We start from the raw sequence: 27,794 nt of genomic DNA on the forward strand, positions 1-27,794 counted from the left end.
ACGTGCAGTACACATGCAAACCGCTAGTCTGCAGTGTCCACGGGCATGTTGCTGGTGTAACCCGCAGTACCACGGCAAAAGCCGAAGAAGAAGCGGCTCGTCGGAGAAGCATTATAGCCGTGACGGCGGCAAATAAATATCAAATCATTAAATCATTATTTAAAACTACAAAAGTTTCTTTCAAAATTCTTTCAATCTGCACAAGGACTTGTACCACGGCAGATCAACATTGTTTGTTGCGGACAACTTTTGATGTATAATGCTATGTAGTATAATAAATAAGACACTTGTTCTTTGCTTTGTTTTATTTTATATAAGAAGGTGTAACATTAAAATATATTAAACTGCACAAAAACACACACAAAACTCAAGTACATAGGGAGGGGTTCTTGCAGACCAATCACAGCGCTTGCGGTCTGCATAGAATTGACGCGCTGTTAGATTTTTGGAGAGGTGCACGTCAGGCTATACGGCGTAGGCCAGGGTGTGCGTCTATGCGTAGGCTACGGCGTAGGTCATGGTTTTATGTTCACGTGGCGCGATGCAACGCAACGCGTAAAAAAACAGTATAAAGGCTGATTTATACTGCTGCGTCGGACCTACGTTGTAGCCTTTACCCCGTAGGCTATGCATCGGTTTTCATTTATACTTCTGCGTCGTTGTCCGCGTCAACGTGCAGTACACATGCAAACCGCTAGTCAGCAGTGTCCACGGGCATGTTGCTGGTGTAACCCGCAGTACCACGGCAAAAGCCGAAGAAGAAGCGGCTCGTCGGAGAAGCATTATAGCCGTGACGGCGGCAAATAAATATCAAATCATTAAATCATTATTTAAAATTACAAAAAGGAGACTGCAACGGAACAGGAGATGATGGCATTCTTTCAATCTGCCCAAGGACTTGTACCACGGCAAATCAACATTGTTTGTTGCGGACAACTTTTGATGTATAATGCTATGTAGTATAATAAATAAGACACTTGTTCTTTGCTTTGTTTTATTTTATATAAGAAGGTGTAACATTAAAATATATTAAAGTGCACATAAAACGCGCTGTTAGATTTTTGGAGAGGTGCATGTCAGGCTACGGCGTATTGGTGTGCGTCTATGCGTAAACTACGGCGTAGGTCCGACGCATAAGTATAAATCAGCCTTAACTTTGATTCTCGCTGTAGTATTGTTACCGCCGCCGCCATGTCTTGGAGACGCTGTGTGTTTCGCTGTGAAAGCGAAACTACTTTGTTTGGCCTTCCAAAAGAGGACACAAATAATTAAATCAGTGGTTAAGTTGTATTTCCAACACTGTTCCAGAACAGTTCAACCCAAATATTCAGATGTGAGCAACGCATTTTACAGAGGATGAAGACTACAAGAGAGTATAGCCTACAATGCCAGTGTTCTGACAAATAATGCTGACTCACAGCCTGTAAGTACGTTTTCATATTTAAAGAATTTGCCACTGATGATTCAAACGCGAGTTTTGGGCAGTGTAGAGTAGCGCTTGTTGTTTGTCATTTCTCCGATCACAAATGCAGACATGGTTTTATGTTTACGTGGCGCGATGCAATGCAAAGCGTAAAAAGACAATACAAGTCATTATAATCAGCATTTATGTCCCCACTGGATGCAACAAATGCCTCGTTTATAATGGGTTTTAATGTTTTTGTCTCGTCGCTCCGGCCTGACAGTGCATCATCACAGTATGTGAGGGGTGTAACATTTCCGTCACACGCTTGAGGTATTCGGCCAATCACAACGCACTGGATAGCTGGCCAATCAGAGCACACCTTGCTTTTCAGAACGATGAGCTTTGTAAAAATCGACACGTTTCAGAAAGGTGGGGCATAGAGGAGAAACAATAATGTACAGTATGTGGAAAATAATATGTTTTTTGAATCTTAAACCACATAAACACATTTCATTACACCAAATACACAAAATAATGTTCTTTTTTAGTAACGTCTTATGACCTCTTTAAAATACAAAGCAGTTATTTTAATTGTAATAACATTTCACAAAATTACTGTTTTTATTGTATTTTTGATCAAATAAATGCAGTCTTTGTGAGCATGAGAGAAAGACATGAAACATTTTTTTTTACCAACCCCAAACCTCTGAACATTAGTATGCTATACTGATGTTTCTGCTTATATGATGCTGGTTATTTGTGAGTTAAATTCATAGCTAATGCTGTTCTTCCTCTCTGGTTCCATGATTATGTGGATATAGAAATTAATAAACAGTTATGTAAAAGTGTCTGAAGCCTTTTAAAATAGTGCATGAATTGTATGGACTGCTTTATAAATGAGTTTAACAGCTGCTGGTCACTATTTACTTTCATTGTATTAAAAAGAGCAGCAATATCATTCTGATAAACATCTTCTTTTGTGTTCCATAGATAAAGGGACGTAATACAGGTTTAGAACAGCATGAAGGTAAGTAAAAGATGACAGAATTCCTTTCAAAATATCATTGTAATATCATCTTAAAACACAACTCTCCATAGTCAAATATGAGTTTTTTTTTATGCATTAGCAATTTTCAGATCCTACAACATCCTCTTCATTTCTTTGGCAATCCTGCTTCGGTCTTAATCTCAAACACATTCTGTCTATTTGGAAAGACTGCAAACCATTTTAACCAGCTTCACAAGATAAGCTTGTAATGGAGAGTATAAGCTTGAAGCTGAACTGAATTATAACAACAAAGCAAACAGCATCCATTAGCTAGCTATGTGTCTTGAACAACTCCCAGATATTGTCCGATCTGTCTGATAACTGTGATGAGAATGGAATGGATACATCTCACGGGAATGCCTAAGAGAAGCTTCTGCTTGTGCAAGAACTCAACAGGGCAGCCCCTCATCTCATCACTCTTAATTATCACCTCTCTTCATTTTAACACATGCAAACTGATGTAAGAGTGAGAATGAAAAGGAAAGGTGAGAGAAAACTAAGGGGAACACACCTAAGAAAGATGTAGTTTTAATTATCAGAGGGAGAAGGAGAGAAATAGACCAATCACCGATCCCCATTCACTGATTCATTTATTGTCTCCACGTTAAATGTCTATCGATAACTTAACATTTTTTACATTTTATTTCAGTTTCTCTATTACTTCTTTTATTGCATTAAGAATATCCATCAATAACATGTTGAAAGCATTATTTTTTATTTTACTTTTTTTATTTCCAATATCTACATATTCATTACTTCACTTATGGTCTGCACAGTGAATTTCTACCAATAAGTCAAAATTAATTAATTTATTATTTTTTAATAAATTTCTTGGAAATTGAAATTGAAAAAATGGGAAAGAGGAATATTACAAATAAGTTGGGGGCTAAATATGTGTGTCTTTAGTGTGGGAAAGATCAGTAGAGAATGGAGGAGGAGTAAGATGTCAGTACATGAAAAAAATAACTGGTAGAGTGGAAGAGCAACAGAGCACAGCATGGGACTGAAACACTCTCTCTCCTTCCATCTATTTCTCTCTCTTCCTCTTTAATGCTTAAAACAGTGACAAAGTCCTTGAAAACAGCAGCAGTAGGAACACACTAAAATTAACTTTAAAGACACATCCTCCATTTAAGCAGCTATTAGTGCCATTAGAGTGCTTCCTCTAGCACAGAGATGGAGGAAAGTTAAAAACAACAACAGCACAAGTCTTTTTGTCAGTCTTTTCTTTATTGATTTTAAAACAGATTATCTCTGAGATTGATTATGTACATATTGAACTTATTAAGAAAATCACTGCATATTAAATTAGTTAGTGACAAGCAAATTGCAGTGCAATTTTTGAATCTAGTTATGGTATAAATTAAAACGAAATTGTTTTAGCTCTTGTACGATTCATGTAAACCATTATTTTGCTTCCTCTGATGTTATTATCAGTGCAGAGATCACAGTTTGAAATGTAGCTAGATTTAATGGCACACTGGTTGAAATGAAAACCAGGAAATGGATGACTGGAGAGTGTTTTATGTAGTTCAATTTTCTAGTTATGTGTCAAAGTATTTTAATGAGCCGATTATAAACAAGTATGGTTAAATCAAGTTTACTGCCATTTATTCTCAGTACAGGCCATGTAGAAGAAAATAATAAATTGCAGTTCAGCACCATGGCGCTACATATAAGAAAACCGTGTCATTCGAAGCCAGCCCTTGACGTCAAACTCAACAATATATATCCTTCTAGCAGGTCATTTACCAAAGCAAGCCGCCCACATTTAACCACATGGAGCACTAGACCACAGTGATCCGATAGATCTATAGGGAAGATGTCAGAGAACAGTGACAAATAGCAAGCAAATAGTTAAACAGCAGGATGAATATTCATGAGCAGCTGCTGTAAGGCAGTGCAAATCACTTGTTACTGCAGCTCTAAACACCCCTCTCATTAGGACTGGGGTCACAACCCTCACATAGAGCTGAGAATCCAAGCAAAGGCCTCCAGACCAGTCAATCGTCTTGGATCACTGATCTTTGAATGGAGAAATGGTTTGCTTGGATCCTAATGTCCCAAAGCATTTGTCATACGGTGAACTGTTTGGCTGGAGCAAAGGGAAAAGAAGACCATCTGCCAGATGGCAGCAGTTTATTACATAATTTAATTTTGTATAAGACCATTTTAGGAGATTGTTGAGGAATAATTCACCCCTAAAATTGCAATTCTGTTCATTCAAATAAGTTGCTCCTCTTTATGTTGTTCATCACCAGTCATTCGAATCACAAGAGGTTGTGCAGAATTTTAATTCATGAGTATGAATTTGAACTGAATCGATTACAGGAAGTTGAATAGGAAAGACAGGAAGTTGAATTTACTGAATAATTATTCAAAGACAATAAACACAGGTAATGCATTTTTAGAGAAATCTATTAAAATTTTATCTTAACATTTAAATAAGTTATATTTATTGTTCTATCATTTTCTCTGTCTGTAAGGCCTTAAAGGCGTTAAAACACTTTCAATCCTTGGATTTTCTAGTTAACAATTATATTTGTACTTCAATTTATTACTAATCTATTTGGTTACTTTCATATTTGAATTTATATTAAACTACATTCAGATTCATCGTATGGACACTTATTTGTGGAGCAGCCTTTTCATTTTTGGGCTGCTCAACAGCATTGCATGGAAAAGAGCAGCTTGGACATTTTACAAAATATATATATTTTTGTGTGTGTGTGTGTGTGTGTGTTTCACAAAAGAAAATCACAATGACATAAAGGTGAAATATATAATTTAAAAAAAATCATTTTTGGGAGAATTCTTATTTAGCTCATAAATGAGGTATTCTATATCTAATAATAATAATAATAATAAAATAAATAATTTATATTTAAATGAACAAGCAGCACAGAGCTCCAGTGTTTCATAGATTCATCCATTGATTTGCTATGCAGATGGCCTCTAATTTAGTGCGTAATTTAGTGATTGATTGAATAAATGACTGATGCATATTATTGCTCGAGTTTAATCATGATTAAACTTGTTATCCATGTGAATGGATCAAGAACAGTAGCAGTGCTGTATAATATTCCTGTGTATAATGCTGCCTTTGCTGTCATGTCGATCATAACATCCCATCATCTGCTGTACCAAGCATTAGAAAGCTGTCTCCATGACAACTACACCATGGTGCATGTGAACAGGAAGAAGGCTGATATGTGAGCAGAGTGTTAAAACACCCGCTCACGTACAAAGATGCCACACACACACACCCACACTGTCGATGATGTTTATCTGTGAGGGACGAGGTTAAACCATCATTTGTAAACAGCAGACCGTGATGTGTTGCCTGTCAACTGCATATCTTCTCGACCTCGCATCCATTCTATCCTCTCTCAGCTCTTTAGTTGAACATTGTCTGTACATAAATCTCTCTTTTTTTTAAAGTGTTATCTGTCTTTGAACACAAACAGGACACTCTTTCTTTTCCCTAAGAGCTCTTTCAGTGACTAAGATTGTGTCATTGATTTAGTGCTATTACTGATTCTTCAAAACTCTTTCAGTCTTTCTCCATTGTAGAACCATTTAACAATAATGCATTGTTGAGTACGATTTGAATAATCTGTCATCAGTTAACATACCTCTGGATGGTTGTCTTTGTTTTGTCTGCATAGTCAGCGTGCCCACTACAGCTCCCATGTTGTCACCGCAGAGACAAGCACGTTCAAACTAATAAGCGTTGAGTCCGCCAGTCTGTCTTTCTTTGTTGAAGCCCCTGCTCTTGTTTCCCTCTCCACTCTCTTCTCACTTGTCAGCGAATAAAGACAAGCTGGAATTTTCTTGCTAAAAGCATATGGTTCCTTCCTTGATGCCCCTCCCACAAATTTCACTTTCTCTCTCTCTCTTTCCCTTCATTTCTCTTTCTTTGCCTTTCGCTCTTGCTGTTTCTCCTTGGTCCCGTTTGTTATTCAGTGTCAGGAACTGTTGCTGTGCAGGCGGATCAGCATGATGGGAAGCAGTAGGATGAGTGTTAGGATGAAATGCTCCTCTCTGTAGCGTACACATGCACACACATACGCAGATCTGTTCCTTATGGAATTGCAAATTTCCAAACAAGCTGAATGTGGCAAGATGGATGATGACTTTAGTTCACATTCTACTGCTCTTAAATGCACAGGCATTTGTTGTTCTATCATGGTGGGGATGTTCCACTGACTTCTGTTGTTCTTATACTGGGCAAATGATGTTTTCTATCCTCTAACCTCACACCTAAACCTCACATAAACCATTTTTAAAGGGATAATTCACTCAAGAATGACAATTATTTACTCACCCTCATGGTGTTTCAAACCTGATTTTTTTTTTCTGTAAAAAACAAAAGATATTTTGAAGAATGTGTTTTTGTTCATACAAAGAAATAAAAATCCTGTTCAGTTTATAGTAAAGTGACAGCAGTGGTTGCTAGAAATTGATCATAAAAATTTAGTGATATTTAGCATATATTACCGGGTAGCATATTGGTGCCTGTATATTTTATAACCATATATTTCATTGTGTGATATAATGTTAATACACCAAGCTACAAATAATATTATTATAAATAATAAATATTAAGTAAATAACAGAAAATGTAACACAAAACTGATAACAAAAAGTAAGAAGAAAAAATTATTTATATAAAATGTAATCATATGTGATGTTTCATGTAGGTACTTCTGGAAATGCCCATTTACTGTTTTTCGCCAAAAAAAACCAAACAAAAACAAATGAAAAATTGCAAAAAACATACATTTGATAGTTTTGTACTGTAAAATTACGTATTTTATAGTAAGATTACATATAACCAATAGTTAATATGTACAATTAACCAATTAACAGGTTTTCACTGTAGCATTTTTAGCCTTTTTTTGTAGAAAAAATACAAACATTTTACAGTGTACCGCCTGCTGGTCACCCAGTGTTGGTGATTTTACTGCATCTGTGGAGACATTTAGTTCCCATATTGCAGGCAAAACCTAATCCACATACATCAAATGAGCTGTGGTGTGACTGAGTATTTTGTTTCATCATCCACTGTTCATTTCCAGTTATGAGCCTTTGTGCGTGTGTTCGTTCGCAATTTAGTGACTCAGATAAGAATGTTTCATGGATCAAGTACTCTAAATTTGAGTTTGTGCACTGTACATATACCATTGTAATGCTTTGTAAGCGACCCATATACTCTTGTTTGTTTCGGTATTCTCTCTCATTAGTGGGGAACTGACCCCACAAACTTTTCCGATTAAAGAGATGGAAACAGAGATCAAGTAAACAGAAAGGGGAAGCAGAAAGACAAACTACAGAGGAAAATAAATTGCCGCCGGGAGATATCTGAGTTTCAAAACAGCAGGTCTGTAACCTTATTAATAATCCAAAAAAGACGAGACTTCAGACGGACGAGCTTTGGGCTGAGAGTTTGGAGAGAAGTTGAAGGTAATGAGTAATTACATAATATCAACCCGCACTGCTCCGTATTACGCAATCCAGCAGGACTGACCTGAATATCAGGCCAAGATATCCAGCAATATCCTTATTCTAGCACATAGACATCTGCACTCCATCACTACAACCCGGTCTGCACAAAACACAACACCCTGAGGTTGTACCACTTGCCTCACACAGGATAAAGATGTTGGTATCAACATTCAAATTTCATCAGAACACATTTTTTGTTGATGTAAGACGTTTGTAATGCTTTTCTCACTTTGGCACTCATCCTTGGAAGAGAAACAATGATATCCAGCAAACGACTGGCATGTGTGAAATCCACGCAGGCAGGTATAAGCCTCTTTTCTCACTCAGTCTGTGTCAGACGTTCCTTTGCAGACGCCTCATTGAATCTGCTAATGCATTTGGGAGATGGTTACAGATGATTGGTTTACACTTGAAAAGCTATTCAATGGTGCAAATAACAGCCTGAAACCTTGTATCATTGAGAAACTGTAGTCATAGTAATGTTGTTAAATAGGGTTTTGCAACAGCGGTACAGTAAGAAATGGCATAACAGAATTCTACCAGCAGTGCGGTTAAAAAAACAGCAATATGTTTGGATTAATTAATAATTCATCTCTTCTATTCCTGCGTGTGCAGATCGCCATTGTTTCTGCAGCGTTTCTTAATAAATATAAATCATAATAGTGTTGTAATTGTATTTTTTAAGCTACCGATCTTTAGATTGCATAAAAAATAATTGAAAACTTTCTCATTTTAAAGTTCAAGCATGAGATGGAAATATTAACATATATTAATATTGATATTAACATTAAAATATATTAATATTTTAATATTAGTTGTTATAACAATGCTTTGTTTGTATAGTGCTTTTCATGGAAGCTTAAAAATGAATAAAATACAACCAATATAAAGCATTCATATAAATTAATTCAAGCATGTGCAATTAAATATCACTTGGGTTTGTTTGTAATGCTAATTATTTTATTTCTCAAGTATTGATAACAGAATTTTATTTTATTTATATTGGGGATGAATAACTAATAAGACTTCAGGTTTTCACTGTTTGCCAGCATTATTTATTTATTGTTTAGTAACTTGTTTTATGACATCTGGAATTCATTTGGTAGTTGAAATTACCTATTTTTATGCCAATTCTAATCTACAAAACTAGAGTTACACTAAAGTTGAAACTGAAATCTCCTAGTTATCATCCTCACATTTTTTATCCCCAACTCATGAACCTGAAGCAATGCCCTTCAGAAATCCAGCAGAAGTTCTAGTCCGGCAGGGCTGAGTGCCAAAGCCGACACACAGTTTGCATCTCTAGTTATAAACTCACAGGCAGCTCCTGTAACTCCTAGGGATTTTAGTGAAGACTTCAAACAAGCTTTCTGTCTTCCTGCCCAGAACTCGTAATCCTCTTGGCTCCATAATCTTTCTTCAGGTCTCCGGTGTGTATATATGTGTGTATATGAAATGTGGCTCTCTCTGTTGCTCTTATGAGTGAAACACATGCTCCCACATGTGAGTGCAGTGGTGTTGGTGTTGATTTGTTGCAGTATTGTTTTAGCATATTCTGTAGCACGTTAAAGCTGTGGAGAATCGGAAATGGTAAATTTGCATGGAGTGTACGTTAATTAACCTTCAAGGCATAAATAATCACTAACAAACCACCTTCTCTTTTTCCTCTATTTATGCATTTTCTTATCACATACTTGCAGCCTGATCGCTCCGCTTTTCAAATCCTTCAAATCGCCTCCTCCATGCTCTCAGCTCTGAGCATTACAGGAGGTAATAATTTCGGAATAAATGGCCATGTAATACTTTCATAACCCATAATGCCTTGTATGGAGCCCATGCCAGCATATGCCAACACATTCACTTCATCCTTCCTTCGCACATGCACATAATGCACATTGACTTTATCGAAACTAAATTAGGCTAATTAAAATTGCTGTTTGCTAGCCCTTTGAGATATAAATTCTGGCATTTGTGGAAATTAATAAAAAATATTCTCTCTATTAACTATTTTTCCTTTATAACACAACCCCAAGAGGATTTTTTTCCTGTTTTAGCCAACTTCAAGTGGCATTCTGTTGCAATTTTGTTTTCCAAAAATTATCTAGGTTAAACACACACACATAGAGACATTCGAGTTACACATTAAGTAGAACAAGAGTGATGCATGAATAAAAAAGTAATATATTCTAATTATCTCGATCTTCTCATCTACTCGTCCATCACTCCTTCATTCTCATAAACAAATAGCCTAACTTTACCAAAAACGTATTAATGCAAGTATTTCCAGCTGGTTAATATATAAATTGGATCCTACCTGTCCTGAAGGTGACCTGTTTGGTGTGCATAGAGAAGGTCCCGAACACTACACCCATCTTCAACAGAGTTCTTCACTTTTTCACTTTCCTCACTTTAGATCTTGGCTTGAGTAATATATTCTAATTATCTCGATCTTCTCATCTACTCGTCCATCACTCCTTCATTCTCACAAACAAATAGCCTAACTTTACCAAAAACGTATTAATGCAAGTATTTCCAGCTGGTTAATATATAAATTGGATCCTACCTGTCCTGAAGGTGACCTGTTTGGTGTGCATAGAGAAGGTCCCGAACACTACACCCATCTTCAACAGAGTTCTTCACTTTTTCACTTTCCTCACTTTAGATCTTGGCTTGAAAGAAGCACTGGTCCCTGTTTTTGTCTTTATCTCTTGATCTTTCAACTCTCTTTCACTCTCAGGGTTGCTGGTTACTTAGCTCTCACTCTCTCTCTCTCTCTCTTTCCTTTGCATTCTCTATCTATCATGTGGACTCTGAAGGCTGCTCATCATTTCCTGAGCTTTTATTGGGGGATGAGAGAGACATGGAAAGAGAGAGAGAGAGATGGTGAGTGGTTCATTTAGGAATACTAGTGGAGAATGAGGGAGTGATAAAACTGCGTAGTTAATAGGTCTATCCAGCAGTGTAAGAACAGACTTGTGAAAACAATACCAGACTTTGTCTAGCAGGTATAAAAAGATGATCCTCTTCAGTCAGAGATTTTAAAAGTGAAGTGTGTCATTTCTGTGGCACTAGCATCATTGAAGAGAGTTGGGAAAATAAGGAATGTTTTCCAAACAGGTTTCCTAAACATTGTCTGCTATTGGTCGGTCAAACATTTTGCCCCACCCCAAATTCACACCATTGGTTGAGCCAGTGCTGCTGTTGTCAGGCTAGTCGGAATGCTCAAACAAAGTTCTTGTTTTAATATTGTCACAAAGACACAGTGTTCACACTTTTTGAGGAGATCAGTCTACAAATGACTTATTTATCGTTGATTTATAGTTGATCATATTAAGCTGCATATTGAGTATTTTTCCATGACATTTCTAATGTTAATATTAGAAGATTTTAATGCTATTCATATATGTCAGTAATCTGGTATAGGTAAGACTACTATAGCCATTAAGACATATTGATGATGGTTTGCCACTGGAGAGAGAGTCATATTGAATGAGAGAGTCATATCTGCTTCGCGTCGTGGCCACATCACCACCTCGGGTGTGCATTATTTTATAATAATTCAATGGCCCGTCGTCAATCATTCCTTACTTAACTAGTCTTACCTCAATTTGCAAGCTGGCCTCGTGGCTCGTGTCGGTGGTCTACCACGCAGTCTAAACAGAAATAATGTTGGCACTCCGACAATGTTGTGGAATTTACAAATATTATTCTAAATGTTGAGAAAAGTAATCTAAATATGAAAATGTATAGAATTAAGTGGTTAAAAAATAAACTATACCTGTTTGAACACTCTCGTCTCCTCGTGGTCCACCATTAATCAAAACGGAAATAATGTGCAAGGACCGAAAATAGGATTAACTCATCACCAGAGTCAATTATGTCAACTCACTGTAATAACACCGACTCTGAAGACTGATTTACACTGCAAGTGTTGGTGTCGTTCAAATCAACACCAGAATCAACATGTTTTAACACTGGAAAATTAACACCAGAAAAACAACTCTAAACAATACTGGATATTTTTCTGTGTGTATGTATGTATGTATGTATATGGAATACAGTAAACCAGTAATATTATGAAATATTATTATTGTGAAATATTATTTCTATAATATTAATGTTAAAGTAACTAAGCTGAATTTTCAGCATCATTACTCCAGATTTCAGTGTCACGTGGTCCTTCAGTTCTGTGTAAATGCATTTATGCCACCTCTAAGCAGCATCAAACAGTCTGTATAAAGACACCTACATGCCACTTCAGAAGAGCTTCTGCGCTACCTTTGAAGTGTAAATTCGGTAATATGCTGATTTGGTGCTCAAGAAACATTTCTTTTTATTATCAATGTTGAAAACAGTTGTAATATTTTTTACTCCATATTGACTCATTCACACACAGGGGGAAAAGACTAGAGATTCAATTACCCCCTGCGATTAAAATACAAGTGTTCGGGCTATTAAAAAGAGAGCTTTAAGAGCATCAAATCCTTGCGCTGGATAAAACACTCTGGATAAACACAAAGAAGAGCTAAAGCATGTGTTCAAGAGGGGGAGTGAAAAACAGAAGAAAAGGCTTAGAGGAGGATAGAAAGAACAGGGATGATGTGAGGACAACAAGGAATTGTGAGGACGAGGCTTTGCACCCTTGATCTTTTCACAAATCTCTCTTCTCTTCTGTCATTTCTCTCTGCGTGTGGAGGAAAACGTGTGACAGCCGGATAGAAGTGAATGAAAGTTAAGAAAAAAAAAAGACAAAGGAAATAGCAGGAAATGCTGATGGGAAAGAGAGATTGAGCTGCTGCTTTTGAGTAAACCCTTGTTCTATCAAGAGCTGATCATTGAAACACGTCTCAGCAATGTGCTTGCACATCACTCCATGTCCTTTCATCCGCCAATCCCTTTCTTCTCCTCCTCCTCCTTAATCTACCCAAGCGTCCCTATTTCCACCCACCCTGCTGCTGTCAGAGGAAACTGCTGGTGCAGTGGAGGATCCAGGAGCAGGTGAGGTTAGGACAGACGATTGATCTATGTACTCTCAGTTCAATATAAGATACTGTTTTTCTAGAGAAATCACAATGGAGATCTCTTTATTATCTCAACTGTTTCTCCAAGACAGAAGTGAGATTAATTGCAAACATATTGAGACTTTTTCTTTAAGTCAGCATGAAACTGGGTTAACAACCCATTTTACATCTGTAATGACAGCAGCCGAGAAGTAAAGTTGTTTCAGAGTCAGAGGCAGTTGTTACGTTTATATTAAATATTATGACATTTTTTTAATTCTATGGCACCATTGAATCGTTCACAATGATAACAGACACACGTGCTAAAATTTTATACCACTTTCTTTTAAAGGGTAATAAGGTCCAATTTTCACACAATTTGTCACCTGCTTGTCGCTGAGAATAAAGTGAAACCGTATGTTTTCAAACAGCCAATCAGATTTTTGTATTTGCTACTGTGTTTATCAAATAACGTCAGATAGAGCCAGTTCCGGATTCTTCCTCTGCTATTTACTGCTGCTTAGTTTTTTGTAACAGGAACAGTATGTGACCAAAAGTGCAAATTTTATTGGTTGGCCAGTTCTTTGCAGTGGAAAAGAGTTTAGAACACTACATAAAAAAATTCTGTCACATTGATGTCATGCAAATGTTTGTGTTTTTGCGAGTCGATCTGAATAGACAACAAAGTTAATGTGAAAGCATTGTCTTAGTGTTGTGACTCACTGCAAATCAAAAATCAGAGATCCCAACATGAACTTTCTTTCAAAATACTTTATTATTTTTTTCCAGAAATCCAATGCTATTCACATTACTTTTATAGCAGTAAACTCTTTCTGTATGTAAATTGAATCATTTATTTCAATTTGTATTCCTTCTAAGGATTAGATAAAACCTCTGAGCCAGAATCGATACTTAAATGAAACATTACTGAGTACTCGATTAAGTCTCCTAAACTATGAAAGAGCAACCACTTAGTTGCAGTCAAATTTTCCTCTGGGTATCTATGTTCTATACTCCATACTGTAACACTAACAAGAAAGAAAAGAGTTAAAGTACTGTACCAGCTTGATGTTGTTAAACTGAGGTTATTTAGCTCATTATATGGTGTTTTCAAAGCTAATGTATCAGTCACTCGACAGCGGCAGCTGCAGCTCACAGTATGTGAGTTACTGCCTGGGGTAGATCATCAGCCTGTGCCCCCTCATATACCCACAGTTCACAGTCAGCTTCTGCTTCAGGCCTGCTGTATCGACTGCTCGACTGTATGTAAACACAGTCCCTCGTGACCACGTAAATACTGCAGTATGATTTGCAAGTGTGATACGATTACAAATGCTACAAATACATGACATGCTGTTTATGCCATGGAAATCAACTTACAGACCTGAATATTCAGTTGTGGAGTGTTTTTCAGGTTTCTTACTTGAAGTCAGTTTCTTTATGAATAGCTGTTACACATGTTTTTGCCTTGTAGGCAATTTGTTGAGCCTGTTGCCTGCAGATATATTTTCCTTTTGTCATATCTAATTTTGCCAGCCACCCTCAGAATGCTTACAGAGGCATTAAAGGTGACCTATTATACAAAAATCACTTTTATACGGTGTTTGAACACAGTTGTGTGGCCGCAGCGTGTGAAAACAACCAGCCTATAATGTTAAAAATCCACCCACTCATTTTTTTAATCCCAATAAATCATAAACAGTTTCTCCAAATGAGTGGTTCCAGATTTCTCCCTATATTGACGTCATACTAGTGAAAATCTAATTTTGCCAGCCACCCTCAGAATGCTTACAGAGGCATTAAAGGTAACCTATTATACAAAAATCACTTTTATACGGTGTTTGAACACAGTTGTGTGGCCGCAGCGTGTGAAAACAACCAGCCTATAATGTTAAAAATCCACCCACTCATTTTTTTAATCCCAATAAATCATAAACAGTTTCTCCAAATGAGTGGTTCCAGATTTCTCCCTATATTGACGTCATACTAGTGAAAAGTCCCCCCCCCCATTTGTGACGATCTCTGCCCTATTAGCATAGTCCCCGCCCTGAGAAACAGCAGTCTGCCATTACTGTTTTCTTGCTGTAGCTGCTGGAGATACGTCAGCACCAAAGAGGCATTACAAGTGTTGTGTGTTGCATGGGATGCACCAACGAACATAGAAGTCTCCATAGACTCCCTCCATCTGAGCGACTCAGGATACGGTGGTTAAAGGGACATTGCTAAAAAAGAACATTATTTTGTGTATTTGGTGTAATGAAATGTGTTTATGTTGACGGACAAAACGAATAAAACCCATTACAAACGAGAAATGTGTTGCATCCAGTGGGGACATAATTACTGATTATAATGACTTATACTGTCTTTTTACACACTGCATTGCATTGCATCGCGCCGAGTAAACATAAACCCATGTCTGCATTTGTGATCGGAGAAACGACAAGCGCTACTCTACACTGCTCAAAATTTGTTGTAAATACAACTTAACCACTGATTTCTAGTTGTGTCCTCTTTTGGAAGACCAAACAAAGTATTTTTGCTTTCACAACTAAACACAGCGTCTCCGCGACATGGCGGCGGAGGCAGCAACAATACTACAGCGAGAATCAAAGTTACGCCTTCTTTCTTTGCGTAAACATTTGGGTGGCGTTATACAAATCTTCCTACATCGTGATGTAGACATGTGGGGGTGTGTTTAAACGAGGCGTTTTAGGAGGGCGTGGACGAGTCTTAACTTTTAAATAGAATATCTCTTTGGGTTTGAGACTTTTTTTGCAACTTTAGGGATCTTATCTATTCACTAACAGCTTGTAACACTCCAAAGAGAAAGGAAAACTTGAAATAGCATCATATGACCCATTTAAATTTAATTTTCGAAGGAAATGTCCCGGAAAAAAATGGAAAAGTCCTTTGAAAAAAAAATGTTTGCAGAGGCGGACAAAGTACTCAACTCTATTACTTGAGTGAAAGTACAGATACTGCTGGTCAAACATTACTCCATTACAAGTAAAAGTTGTAAAGACAGATTTTTACTTAAGTAAAAGTACAGAAGTACTTGCTTTTAAAAGTACTTAAGTACCAAAAGTAAATTTCCTTTTTTATGTCAATGCACTGTTTTATTGTTGTACGTAATACTTGCAATACTTCTGAAGCAACTTACAATACATTACACCTACTGAATACACTGACTAGCTTGCAGTCTCTTTGGAATTAAGAGCTTTTAGAATGTTATAAACCTTTAGAAATGAAACGAGTGAGTTGACAAAAAAATAATGTAAAATATATATATAAATATGTTAATACCCCTACCCACTCCCCAAAAAAACAACATGGTAGTGATCTCACACATCAACACAACTGATGTATAATTCACAGCTTTACAATAGCAACACTGCTTTAACAAAAAAGCAAAACAGCAAGACTTATTTGACATCAAAACAAAAATTGTAAAAATGCTGTCTAATCACTCTTGTAGTACATTGATGTCATACACAGAACGGTCTGTGCAGTGCTGCTTCAAGTCCAACACCTATTGTGTTTTATTAGGAGACGCACAACAGTTCTTCTGTGGCTTTATAGGTAATATTTTCACTTACACAATTTAGCAAAATCAGACAATATTGTCTAATATAAACCACAATATTAACTTCTTATTATTGAATTGTTATAAATAAATATCACATTTGCAACTGGTCAGTGTTCAAAAAATGCTGGGAAATCACTTCATGTAGCCCTACAAGAGTGATTACTGATAAACTGTCTGAAAAAAAAGACAGTTTTTAGAGAAGAAAAAAATCACCCACTGATTTTCAAAGGTGCTAACGACTTTCTACTTCGAGGACCTTGATAGAAATGTAGTGGAGGGAAAAGTACAATATTTGTCTTTCAAATGTAGTGAAGTTAAAGTCATAAGTTCCCAGAAAGTAAAGTACAGGTACTCAAAAAGTGTACTTAAGTACAATACTCAAGTAAATGTACTTAGTTACTGTCCGCCTCTGTATGTTTGTGCTAATCATTTTACGCTGGACTGCCTCACAAACGAGGGTAAGTTCAGCGCTGGAGTTGTACAAAGGTTGATTCTGAAAGAGCGATCGATACCAATGCTTTGTGTATGTGAATGTCAGCTCCAGACAAAGTAAGCATCACGCGTCATGTTTTGTTTTCCAAAAGAGCTTCTTGTCACTCTGTAAGGCTAATGTTGCTAAAGCTACCATTGTCTCTGCCTGTTTTCACTGATGCTGCCTTCACGTGCTACCAGAATTATCGTAAATAGGAATGTGGTCGTTAAAAATTGCATATGAAAGCAATGTGAAGTTGACCGCTTGAATTTGTCAAGCTCATAATGTGATAGCACGTGAAGGCACCATGAGACCAGCTATGTCGTCACGCCGTGCTCCCTGTCTGTGTAATTTATAAACGCACATTATCTGATTGCGTGATATTGTCCTGTTTTGTTGTTGCCGGTATGGTGCCCAATTCGACCCCCTGCCGAATTATTACCCCCCTCGTTCAGGTCGATACCTGATTGCCTAATCCTAACCCCACCCCTAATCCTAACCCCTCCCCCACACCTACTCCTAAACCTACCAATACTAGGGAGGTAATAATCTGGCGGGGGGGTCAGAATTGGGCACAACACCTGCGGTGCATTCCAAACGGGATATATAGCAAAAAATATATCGCAAAACAATCATGGCCGCCATATTGAAGGGTCGGTCCAAACCGAAGTGCTCAAAACTGGCCACTTCAAAGGGCCCTTCGGAATGAAGGATTTCGAAGGGTACAACTGATGGACACTTCGGGCTCCCATGATCCTTTGCGCAGATTCTTTGCATGATGACGGCGCCTCCGTGTGGGCACGTGATGATGACGCAGAAGGGCACTTCAAGAAACAGTTGTTTGGTCCCCTACACCCTTCAACCCTTCGAAGCTCTCACTCCGAAGGGTAAACCCTTTGAAGGGATTTGGGCATAGGGATGAACCCTTCCGAATGGAACGCAGGGTTAAGCATGAGATCTTGAAGCTCCGCCCTCTTCTGAAAAGGGAGAAGGGAGGAGGGAGCACCAGCTCATTTGCATTTAAAAGGACAAACACAAAAACGGCGCGTTTTGACTCATACCCTAAAAGTGGCAATTTCAACAAGCTATAAAAAATTATCTGTGGGGTATTTTGAGGTAAGACATCAGAGACTTATTTTAAATCTTGTAAAAAGGGGCATAATAGGTCACCTTTAAATCATTTTACAGTTTTTCACATTTGCTAAGAAACTAAACCCCATTCTCTGAACCAAATTCTCAATAGCCTAAACCAATTTGCCAAATAATTCACTCTTTTGGCAAAACCTTAAACAAGTTCAGGCAGTTTAGACACTGTTTGCACATCTCATGCACTCTTTTTGCAAAACTCTAAACACATTCTCACTCACTAAAACGCTGTTTGCACTGTGATAAACTTGTGATGCGAAACTCTAAACACAAGAAAGCAAAAGTTAAGTACAACTGCAACACGGTTGTCATCATTGACACACAATAATTCAAAACTGTTCACACTTGTTTCTAAATATGAATGTACAAAATATAAGCCAGTTCAATGTGCACAGATGGCATGGGTGCATCCATCAATCTGAGAGGTACGGAAGAGTGCGTATATGAGGTGGAGGAAGAGGAGACCAAGGAAGAGCAAGACCAAGAACTGTCATTTCAGATGAAACCTGAGCTACTGTGATAGACCATGTTCTTGTGCATGGAATGACAGAGGCAGGACAAAGAGTTCAACCTACAGTAATTTGAGATTCTCTGTGGCCACCATAATCAGTTGGAAAGTTCAAAATAACAGCAAAAGAAGAGTGGAAGAGAATCTTGTGTAGAATTGCAAGACTACCACGTTAGGGTGGAAGAACTGGCCTGTGGTGACATAAATGTGCTGTCTTGTCAAGGCTGGATCCTCTGATTCCTTTTTACATATATGTATGTATGTATGCATGTATATATATATATATATATATATATATACATACACTGTGTGTGTGTATATATGTATGTATATATATATATAATTTTTTTTTGTTTTTGTTTTTTTCACAAAAAGTCATACTGGTTTGCAACGACATGAGGGTGAGTAAATTATTTGGGTGTACTATCCGTTTAACACAGGCACACACACACACACACACACACACACATACACATATATATATGTGTGTGTTTGTGTTTTATTGCAAAATATTTACTAAATACAATAAACAGATTTTTTTTTGTAACTACATGCAGTGGACACTGTGTTCTCCATTTTTTGATGTTGTGTCTAATGAATGATCTGTAGTGTGTATATTACTGACTAATGTGTGTATGATTTGAAAGCTTTGTTTGATTTTGAGTAGGCTACAGTTGAAATAGTTTTGAAGCGATTGTTTGATTTTGCCAGAAGTCGGGTTCTGTGAATTTAGTTTGAAGGTTTGGATTTGTGTTTAACGTTTTGAGAAAATGAGTGATGGTTTCAAGAAATGTGTTTTAGCAATTCAGAAAAACTGTAATACAGCGCGTGAGATTTTGCACAAGTGCATTTATTTTGGATATACTGCCATCTTGTGGTTGCTCATGCCTGGTGGTTACCTGCTTGGGAGCAGGCTTAGTTCAGGTAACCAGGATTACTGTAGATTGTGTCATTTTAAGTGATGATGATACTGAACGTCTGTCCCAGCCACTGCTACTTTCATATGATGTATTATTTTACTCAAAAGTATGATGTATGACTATAGCAATAAACAATAGACTGATCAATATGATTATTGTTTCAATATTGGATGTCTCAATACAGACATGAGTCTCAGGTGCTTTCCACTGGACAGTACCAGTGAATTTGGGTGAACCAGAGAACTTTGGGTATAGCTTCCATGAATATGACAGGTATAGCATAAACAAGTTTGATGTATGTCCCATGAGGACACCTGCGCCCAATGCGAGGGTGGAATAAAGGTTATTAAAAAAAAAGATTTAAAAAAAATGCCGGCAGGAGGAGTAATAATAGGGTGATTAGACGTCCCGTTTTTTTCCGGGACAGTCCAGTATTTCAGCTCTATTTTTTTGTGTCCCGACTTATTTTGAAAAAAAAAATCATGTTTTGTCCCCTATTTCCACATTTCTTTAGACTGGGTGATCAGAGCAAGTAGTAGACGTGTTCTGTCACGCGAGAACAGCCTAATCAATGGTAACTAAGCTTGTCATAGAAAAAAATTACCATCCAATCACAATTTGTTATCGATTGCAGTAAGTGAAGATAGGATAGATAGGCGGAATCACGCTGAATGACACAAAGAAGCTCTCTCTCGGCTTTTAACACACAGCTGTTAAAATATCCATCATGTGGAGTATCTCACGTAAATACAGTCGGTTATGGCTTAAGTGAACGTAAACAGGTGGGTGAAAACCGGAAATATGTGTCAGTGTTACATTAATTCGGTCTTAAAGAGACAGCAGCCTAATTAAATACCTTTCTGTCTCATTAATGTTAATCAAACAAGAAAAGATGTTAAATAAATGTATACATGTTAAACCTACTGTATTAGAAAAAATAATGTGTTTTTTGAACATTAAAGCATGTCAACATATTCTGTTAGACCAAATACACAAAATAATGATCTTTAAAAAAGCATCATATGACCCCTTTAATGCTGCCACGTATAACAAATCCACTTTAAAATGTACTCAGTCATGTATTAAATATTTCAGAAAACTTGAAGATGTTTCTTTGCTTGTCAGTCATTTGATGTGGTATTTAGAGGATGAGGTTTTGGAGAAGGGTGATGATAGGGAGACAAATGGGGATGCTAATAGATGACAAATTAATCAAATTTAAATATGCATTAAGTAATGTTGGGCCGGCTAATAATGACTTCATCTTGAACGTATACTTTCAACTAGTAGTTTGGATGCAGCATTATACAAAAGCAAAAGTTACCATTTTAGAAATGCTTCAATAAGTAATATGATAAGATGCTCTCATAACATAAAGTGAGTAGTATTTTAACAGGTGTACAGTTCATTTATTAACCAGAAGGGGGCATAATTTTACACATAATCTACTTCAGAGCCTCTGTGTTGTCAGACACTCATGCTGTGCAGCTGTAAGTGTAGGATACATATTGAATTAAACTATAAATGCATATGTCCAGTAAATACTGCCAATGAGCTGTCATGCTTTTCCAATGTAATCCAAGAGCTTCTTTACATTCACTGCATGATCATAGACCTGACTTAGTGTCAGAGATCTCTATGGTCTACAGTTTTGCTCTATAAAAAGTTTTTTATTGTCATTTTAAAATTTTTTTATTTTAATTATTTTACCCATAATGTTAGTGTTTCAGCAGATGTGTTCATAACATATAATTATACAATTATTTTAAAAATGATTAAATCACATTCATATGTAGGAAGAACATCAAGTGCCTGCCTAAAAATACCACATGCTACATTTATTGTCATGGAAACCATCTGCACAACCTGAAGATGATTTATATATTTATAACTCCTAAATAACCGTTGCTGGAAATAAATATGTGCCTATAATAATAATCAAGCTGATGCACAGAATTGTTTTGATGCAGTATCACAGATGCCAAATTAATTTTACTTCCTGTACACGCCAGTTTTGTTTGGTCCAGCATGTTCTGTCTCGATTTAGTGATTGTACTTCCTTTAAAAAACTTTTAAAATTCATCAGACTAAGCATTATTTGTCCCTCCAGCCAGTGGCAGACCCAGTTAGAGGTCACATATCCATCTAAAGAATCGCCTGATCTTCTCTCATGTGCGCTTCACCTTGGTTTCAGTGAAATCATATAAAATGCCACGTCCAAAGTCCTAAGTAAAGGGCATTTACATTGGCAATGATTTGAGGCAAAAAAGCTACCATAGAAGTAATTAATTTTCAATGAAACTTGGCAATAATGATTACAATAATCTATTAGTTTAAAGTTACTAACATCAATTGTAAGGTACTCATTGCAAACAAAATGCAAGTTGGGGAGTCACTTTAAACAGGCCCTGTCCTGCCTGAAATATTGCTAGAAAGCCCACTGTGACAGTACAGTGACTAGCAGAGACATAATCGCTGTCAGCATGAACCGCGCTTATTCTGCTATTCTGATATAATGCATTGGTCTCATAACTAAATGATTCGTAATGTTTGTTTCAGGGGCTCGTAAACTCCTCAGCGAGCAAATCTGAACCGTCAACGATCGCCTCAGTAAGAGCTGTGCAACATCGACCCGACGCATGGCCTCATGCTGTGGGTCAGCACGCATATGACAAGAGAGAAGGAAATGATAGATGGATGGAGAAACAAAGAGCAGAGAAAGAGGGAAAAAGAAAGTGAATGGGGGAAGTGTCATGAAAATGGAGGAAAGATGGGTAAAGGAGGAGAGAGATGGAGGGGAAGAGTGCAAGAGATGGATAGGGATGCTGGGGATAAAAATAAACTAGGAGGAAGTAGATTACGTAAAACAGGACGAGTGATTTAAAAATTAAAGGTGGAGATGTGCACTGTCAGCTTCGATCTGCTGTTAAAAGGAGAGAGAGAGAGAGAGCAAGGGAAAGGCAGAGAGGCAGAAGGAAAGAGATAACGTAAGATACCCTAAGTTAGAGTATCGTAGTAGATGTTTATGTTCACACTGCAGGGAAGAGAAAGAACTGCCGCCAACCAGACAGAGTCTCTGTCTTCACTCCAGTGAGTTTAACATCTGGCCTCTGCAGCAGCACATCTGGACAGGCAGCATTTTAACAGCTGTTTCTTAGTCTTTAGTCTAAGTGGATACTCTTGAGAGTCTCATATGAACTTAGTTTTACTTTAAAAGAATGGGTGTATGTTTGTTTGTAATTTTTAACAAATTTGGTGAAAAATGAACCTGAAAGCTAAATTGTACTTTTGAGGATGTCCTCATGGAAATAGACGAAAATTGCAAATTATATAGTAATTTAAAAAAAAATGTTTTTGAAAGAGGTCTGCATTTATTTAATCAGGAATACAGTAATATTGTGAAACATTATGAATTTAAATGACTGCTTTCTATTTTATGAATTATTTATTTATTTATTTATTTATTTATTTGTTTGTTTGTTTGTTTGTTTGTTTGTTTGTTTGGCAGTGGAAGTATATATAAATCTAAACCAACCAGCCAGCAGCAAGTTCTTAATGTTTAGCCCAAGAGAGAAAGATGAAAAAAGGGAAAAAGGAGGCGTGTGTTCATAGCTAAAGGTTTCTATTTGTGTGTGTGTTTGTGTGCAAGAAAAAAGGACAGAAAGGACGTACGTTAAGAAAAAGCTGACTGCTATCTCTAGAGAAAGTTCAGTCCAGGTGTTTCTGAAACAAGTGCATCCAAGTGTGTGCCAGTGTGTGTGTGTGACCCTTGAAGAGTGCTGAATGCCTCTGCGTCTGTGGGTGTGTGTCTGCGCGGCTGCCTCTCCCTCCTCAAACTCACACAGACTCAAACACACCTCCGGGACACAGCAGTCAGGTGGACTCTGCTCTCATACACATGCAGTGCTGTTCCACTCTCATCTCTCCTGGTTCCAGCTTATCTTTCCATTAAAAGGCAATTAAAGGGCCTCTGTTAAAATCAGCCGAGGTAACCATGGTTGCACATGCACGCAAACCTCAGTTTGCTTGTGCAAAGCCTGTAGTCAGAAAGATGGTCAGAAACCAGGTTTTAGTCAGTTAAGATGAAACATGATGCATTGAACATTAAATGAACATTGTTTGAACAAACTACATTACAGAAAGAGATCAGCTACATAAACTCTCTGACTTAATGGAGTTCTTTATTGTGAGAGAATTTGCATAATTTTTTTTTTTGATAAATTATAAATATCCTCCTGAGGACAAACAAAAAACAAATAATACATTTTTTTACAAGAACTGCAAATAGAGTAAATTATGACAGGATTATTTTCATTCTGGGTTGGAATATAGGGGGTGTAGCCAATATGCATATATAATATTAATAACATAATTTAATACAATAATATATTAAGACAAAATAGGAAAATAATATTTAAAGTATTATCATAATTTGCTTAAGCAGAGACATTTCTAACTACGCCAAAGTTTATTCCCCTTAAAGTGTAAATACTGTGACTCTTTGTCTTTGCAATGTTTGGTGGCACTAGTGGTGCAAAAATTATTCACTGCAAATGTTAATATCTTTTGATGCTGGTATGGTAATACTACCATTTAATTTAATACCAATATAGTAATAACAATATCTATCTATCTATCTATCTATCTATCTATCATTTTATTTTATTTATTTATTTTTGCAGTAGTCAATAATACTTTAATATTCCATTTAATTTTGGTCTATGTATTTGTATTAAATCATTCATATTATCATATCTTCACTCCCAATAGGCCATCCCAGAATAAAAATAATTCTTTCATCATTTACTAAACTTTATGCTGTTTCAAACATTTAACATCATTTTTTTTTTCTGTAGAACAGCAAGTTATTTTTGCAGAATGCTTAAGAAAAAGCACCATAAATATAAATCCACATTTACACATAAACATACATACACATGCAAGCACACAGGACCTGAGTTCATTCTCCCACACACACGTACAAACACATGCTAATTCAGGCATATCTTTTAAAGGTCATTGGGATGTCAGAATGTTTAACATTCTGTTTAAAATGTTTAATAAATGTTTAATTACTTTTGCCTTCTTTAGATAAAAGGTAATATGTTAGAGGTTGGGTCCTGCTGGCATTGCCTGTGTTATTGCCGCAAGTTATTATGAACCTCTCTCTCACACACACACACACACACACACACACACACACACACACATATATTATCAACAGCTCAGCAGGAACAGGAGGCCGAGGGGGAGGAGGAGGACGTGAACAGGCCTGAATGTATTCGGGATGTTGTGAATGTTTCACATCTAATGTTACATTTACATAAGATGATGCTGAGAAACATTTGGCACCTCCACAGCTGCTGAAGCTAAACCGAAACAGAATCGCTGAGAAAACGCAGGAGTCTGAAAAGAGATTGAAATTCAGCGAATGACAGAGAAGGAGGTAAAATAGGAGAAAATGTGCGAAGGAGGGAAAGAGTGTGGGAGAGTTAAATTGCATTGGCATTGTAGCTATCAGACAGATGGTAACAAACTAGTGTCAACTAAAGAGTTTGACTGAAACCAGATGGAGGAGGAAAAACTTTTATGGAAATAAGTAAATAAAAAATATATCATATTAGATCACTGCATAATAAAGTACCCTGACTAATATTAGTCATCATTACAATTTATTTGTCAAAAAGCTATCAATTAAACGTCTAAACCTCTCAAACATTTTTAGTTTTACTGCTACAAATCATAAACATGATCTCTGCCATTTCGACCATCTTTTTTTAATTTAATCTAAGCTGCAAAAATTATTCATTCTAAAGTATAATTTTGTATATTTCTAGATGCGTGTAGCACCTTCCATTTTGCATATCAGATGGGACGATTATCATTTAATAACACATATTTTGCTCAGTTTCTCATGCAAAATTATTGTATCTTTTCAGAAGACTTGGGATATCCTATTATGATACATTTATGGTGCTTTGTTTTTATTTTGGAGCATGACAAATCCAGTCCCTTTCATTTTCATTATAATGAAAAGAGCATTGCAGGATATCCATCAAAAATTCACCTTTTTGTGTTTCACAGAAGAATGAAAGCCATACAGGTTTAGAAACTACAAGAGGGAGTCAATAATGCCAGAATGTTCTTTTTTGGGTGAACTATCCCTTTACTGTAATGAGACACTGAATAACTGAGTCACTCTCCCAAATCTCTTTCTTTTTTACTGAGAGAGTGTGTGAGTGTGTGTGTGTGTGTGTGTGTGTGTGTGTACATCTTGGTCTGCACTGTTCTGAAATGTTCTGTTTAGAGTCCTCAGGCAATTGAACTGTGAACATTGCATCAGCCTTCAGATGTGATATAATTCATAAAAATCTATTAAAGGCACAAGAAATGGGAGAGGTCAAGCTGAAGACTCAGTGAAATGTTGTCTCTGGCCATGTTCACACAGCAGCACAATACAGTACACAGTACAACCACATTCTATAACTGAACTCAAGCTCGTAATGTGTGAACTAAACCATACCGAACAACTGTCTGTCACATTATACAGTGTGCTGCACATACATGACTAGCGTGTTCCAGGTTTTCATGTGTGCTTTCAATAACTTACAGAGACACAGCTATGAGCTGTGTGTCATCTGAAGGTTCAGATTCAGTCATTGTCCATGTTGCTGTCTGTTAATAAAAATTTGACAGATGCAATCTCGCCTCAATTTAACTTTTGTTGTGTCAGATGTGATAAGACTGCCATTTTTTAAATGTACTTAAGTTACTGTTGGTTACAGGTGATCCGGGCTTGACTTTTTGACAGTTGCATATTCATACAGACAGTATTCAAGCCTCTATCGTAAGCCGCTGTGTGAACAAGACATTTGGAGATCTATAAGAGACATAACTTACCCTATAATCAGAGGCTTAAAGAAATAGTTCACCCAAAAATTGTGTCATTATTTATTCACCCTCATGTTGTTCCAAACCTGTATGACTTTTCGGCCATGTACACACTCTAAAGTTTAATGAGTGACAACTGCATTTAAATATGGTAATGAATCACCTAAATTATAGTTTTGTGTGTGTATGGAACAGAACTCACTCTTGAAATTGTGATGATTGACACCACGGTAACCATAGCAACTTTCTGGTATCTCGTGTGTATGGTATACACTATTTTTAACCAAAGTAATATTGCAGTGACCAAAGACTCGTTATGCTCAGTGAAATTTATTTTTTATTTTTTTACTAATCTTTAACTTTACTTTTGTTTATGTTTGAAAGACTACTTCACAGAGAGCATTCTTGAAGGGTTGCCATGTCCACTTATTATAAGTGATGCTTATTAAGCGTCTCTGGGCTTGGTGTTTGGGCTCGGCTTATAAAGTGATCCAGTTTATGGAGTTAATAAAGTAGGCAGATGCAGGTTGCTATATTTTCATATGTGGCTTTTTTCCAAGATAACATGTTTGGATTTGACTTTATTATGGGCTTGTATTCATTCATTTATTTAAGATCTGGCAACACTAATGAATCAAAACATACCCTGTGATTTCTTGCACCGCACATACAGAAAAGATAAAATTACCGAACTATGTGCCGAGTCGAACAGGAGAAAAGGTGAACTGACAACCAAATTCTATGGCCTTTTATGTGAAAAAAAAGAGAGATATTGTATAGATTTTTCCCCATAGAAGACAAGTTTGGAACATGAAGGTGAGTAAATGTTGACAGAATTTTCCATTTTCAATTTTTGGGAATTAAAGCATACGGTAGATTGTATGGTATATTGGTATATTGTATGTATAGGTATGTCATCCCTCTTTTTCTAATGCTCTTTGGCATATAAACACTCAACCTAGTACAAAACTTCAAGTGCGTCTGCATTAGTATTGATTCCTCCAATCACAAGGGTTCACATCAGCTGTTGTATGGCTGTACTGTACACTCTCATGTGTGCTACAGTTTTTCTACAGAGAACAGGGAAAATGTGCAGCATGTCAAAGGAAGTTGGCAGGATTGATTGACCTTGTACTCTTTTAAAATGTCAAATGCTCTTTCTCTTTCCCCCAGATGCTCATTCTATTGGAGCTGTAAAACTGCAGTAACACCAGCATAGGCATGTTGTCACTCGTAGTCACACACACACACACACACACACACACACACACACACACACACACACACACACACACACACACACCCCACAC

General features: G+C 36.9%; 1 protein-coding gene across 3 annotated transcripts in view; it reads right to left on the reverse strand.

Moving 5' to 3' along the window:
* LOC107742366 (Kv channel-interacting protein 1-like) overlaps window positions 1-27,794 on the reverse strand; it is a 39,714-nt gene that overhangs the window by 6,317 nt on the left and 5,603 nt on the right. Inside the window, exon 1 of one of the 3 annotated variants that reach the window (XM_016555308.1) lies at window positions 10,276-10,357. The exons of 1 other annotated variant lie outside the window; for it this stretch is intronic. In XM_016555308.1, coding sequence (XP_016410794.1) covers window positions 10,276-10,333 — 58 coding nt within the window. In that variant the 5' untranslated portion in view covers window positions 10,334-10,357. Of the gene's footprint in view, window positions 1-6,088; window positions 6,490-10,275; window positions 10,358-27,794 lie in introns of those variants that run through there. One more of the 3 variants, XM_016555307.1, reaches the window with a different exon arrangement.

Source organism: Sinocyclocheilus rhinocerous, unplaced genomic scaffold (assembly GCF_001515625.1).
Source record: "Sinocyclocheilus rhinocerous isolate Xijiao unplaced genomic scaffold, SAMN03320098_v1.1 scaffold1127, whole genome shotgun sequence".
In the NCBI taxonomy this organism is placed as follows: Eukaryota; Metazoa; Chordata; class Actinopteri; order Cypriniformes; family Cyprinidae; genus Sinocyclocheilus; species Sinocyclocheilus rhinocerous.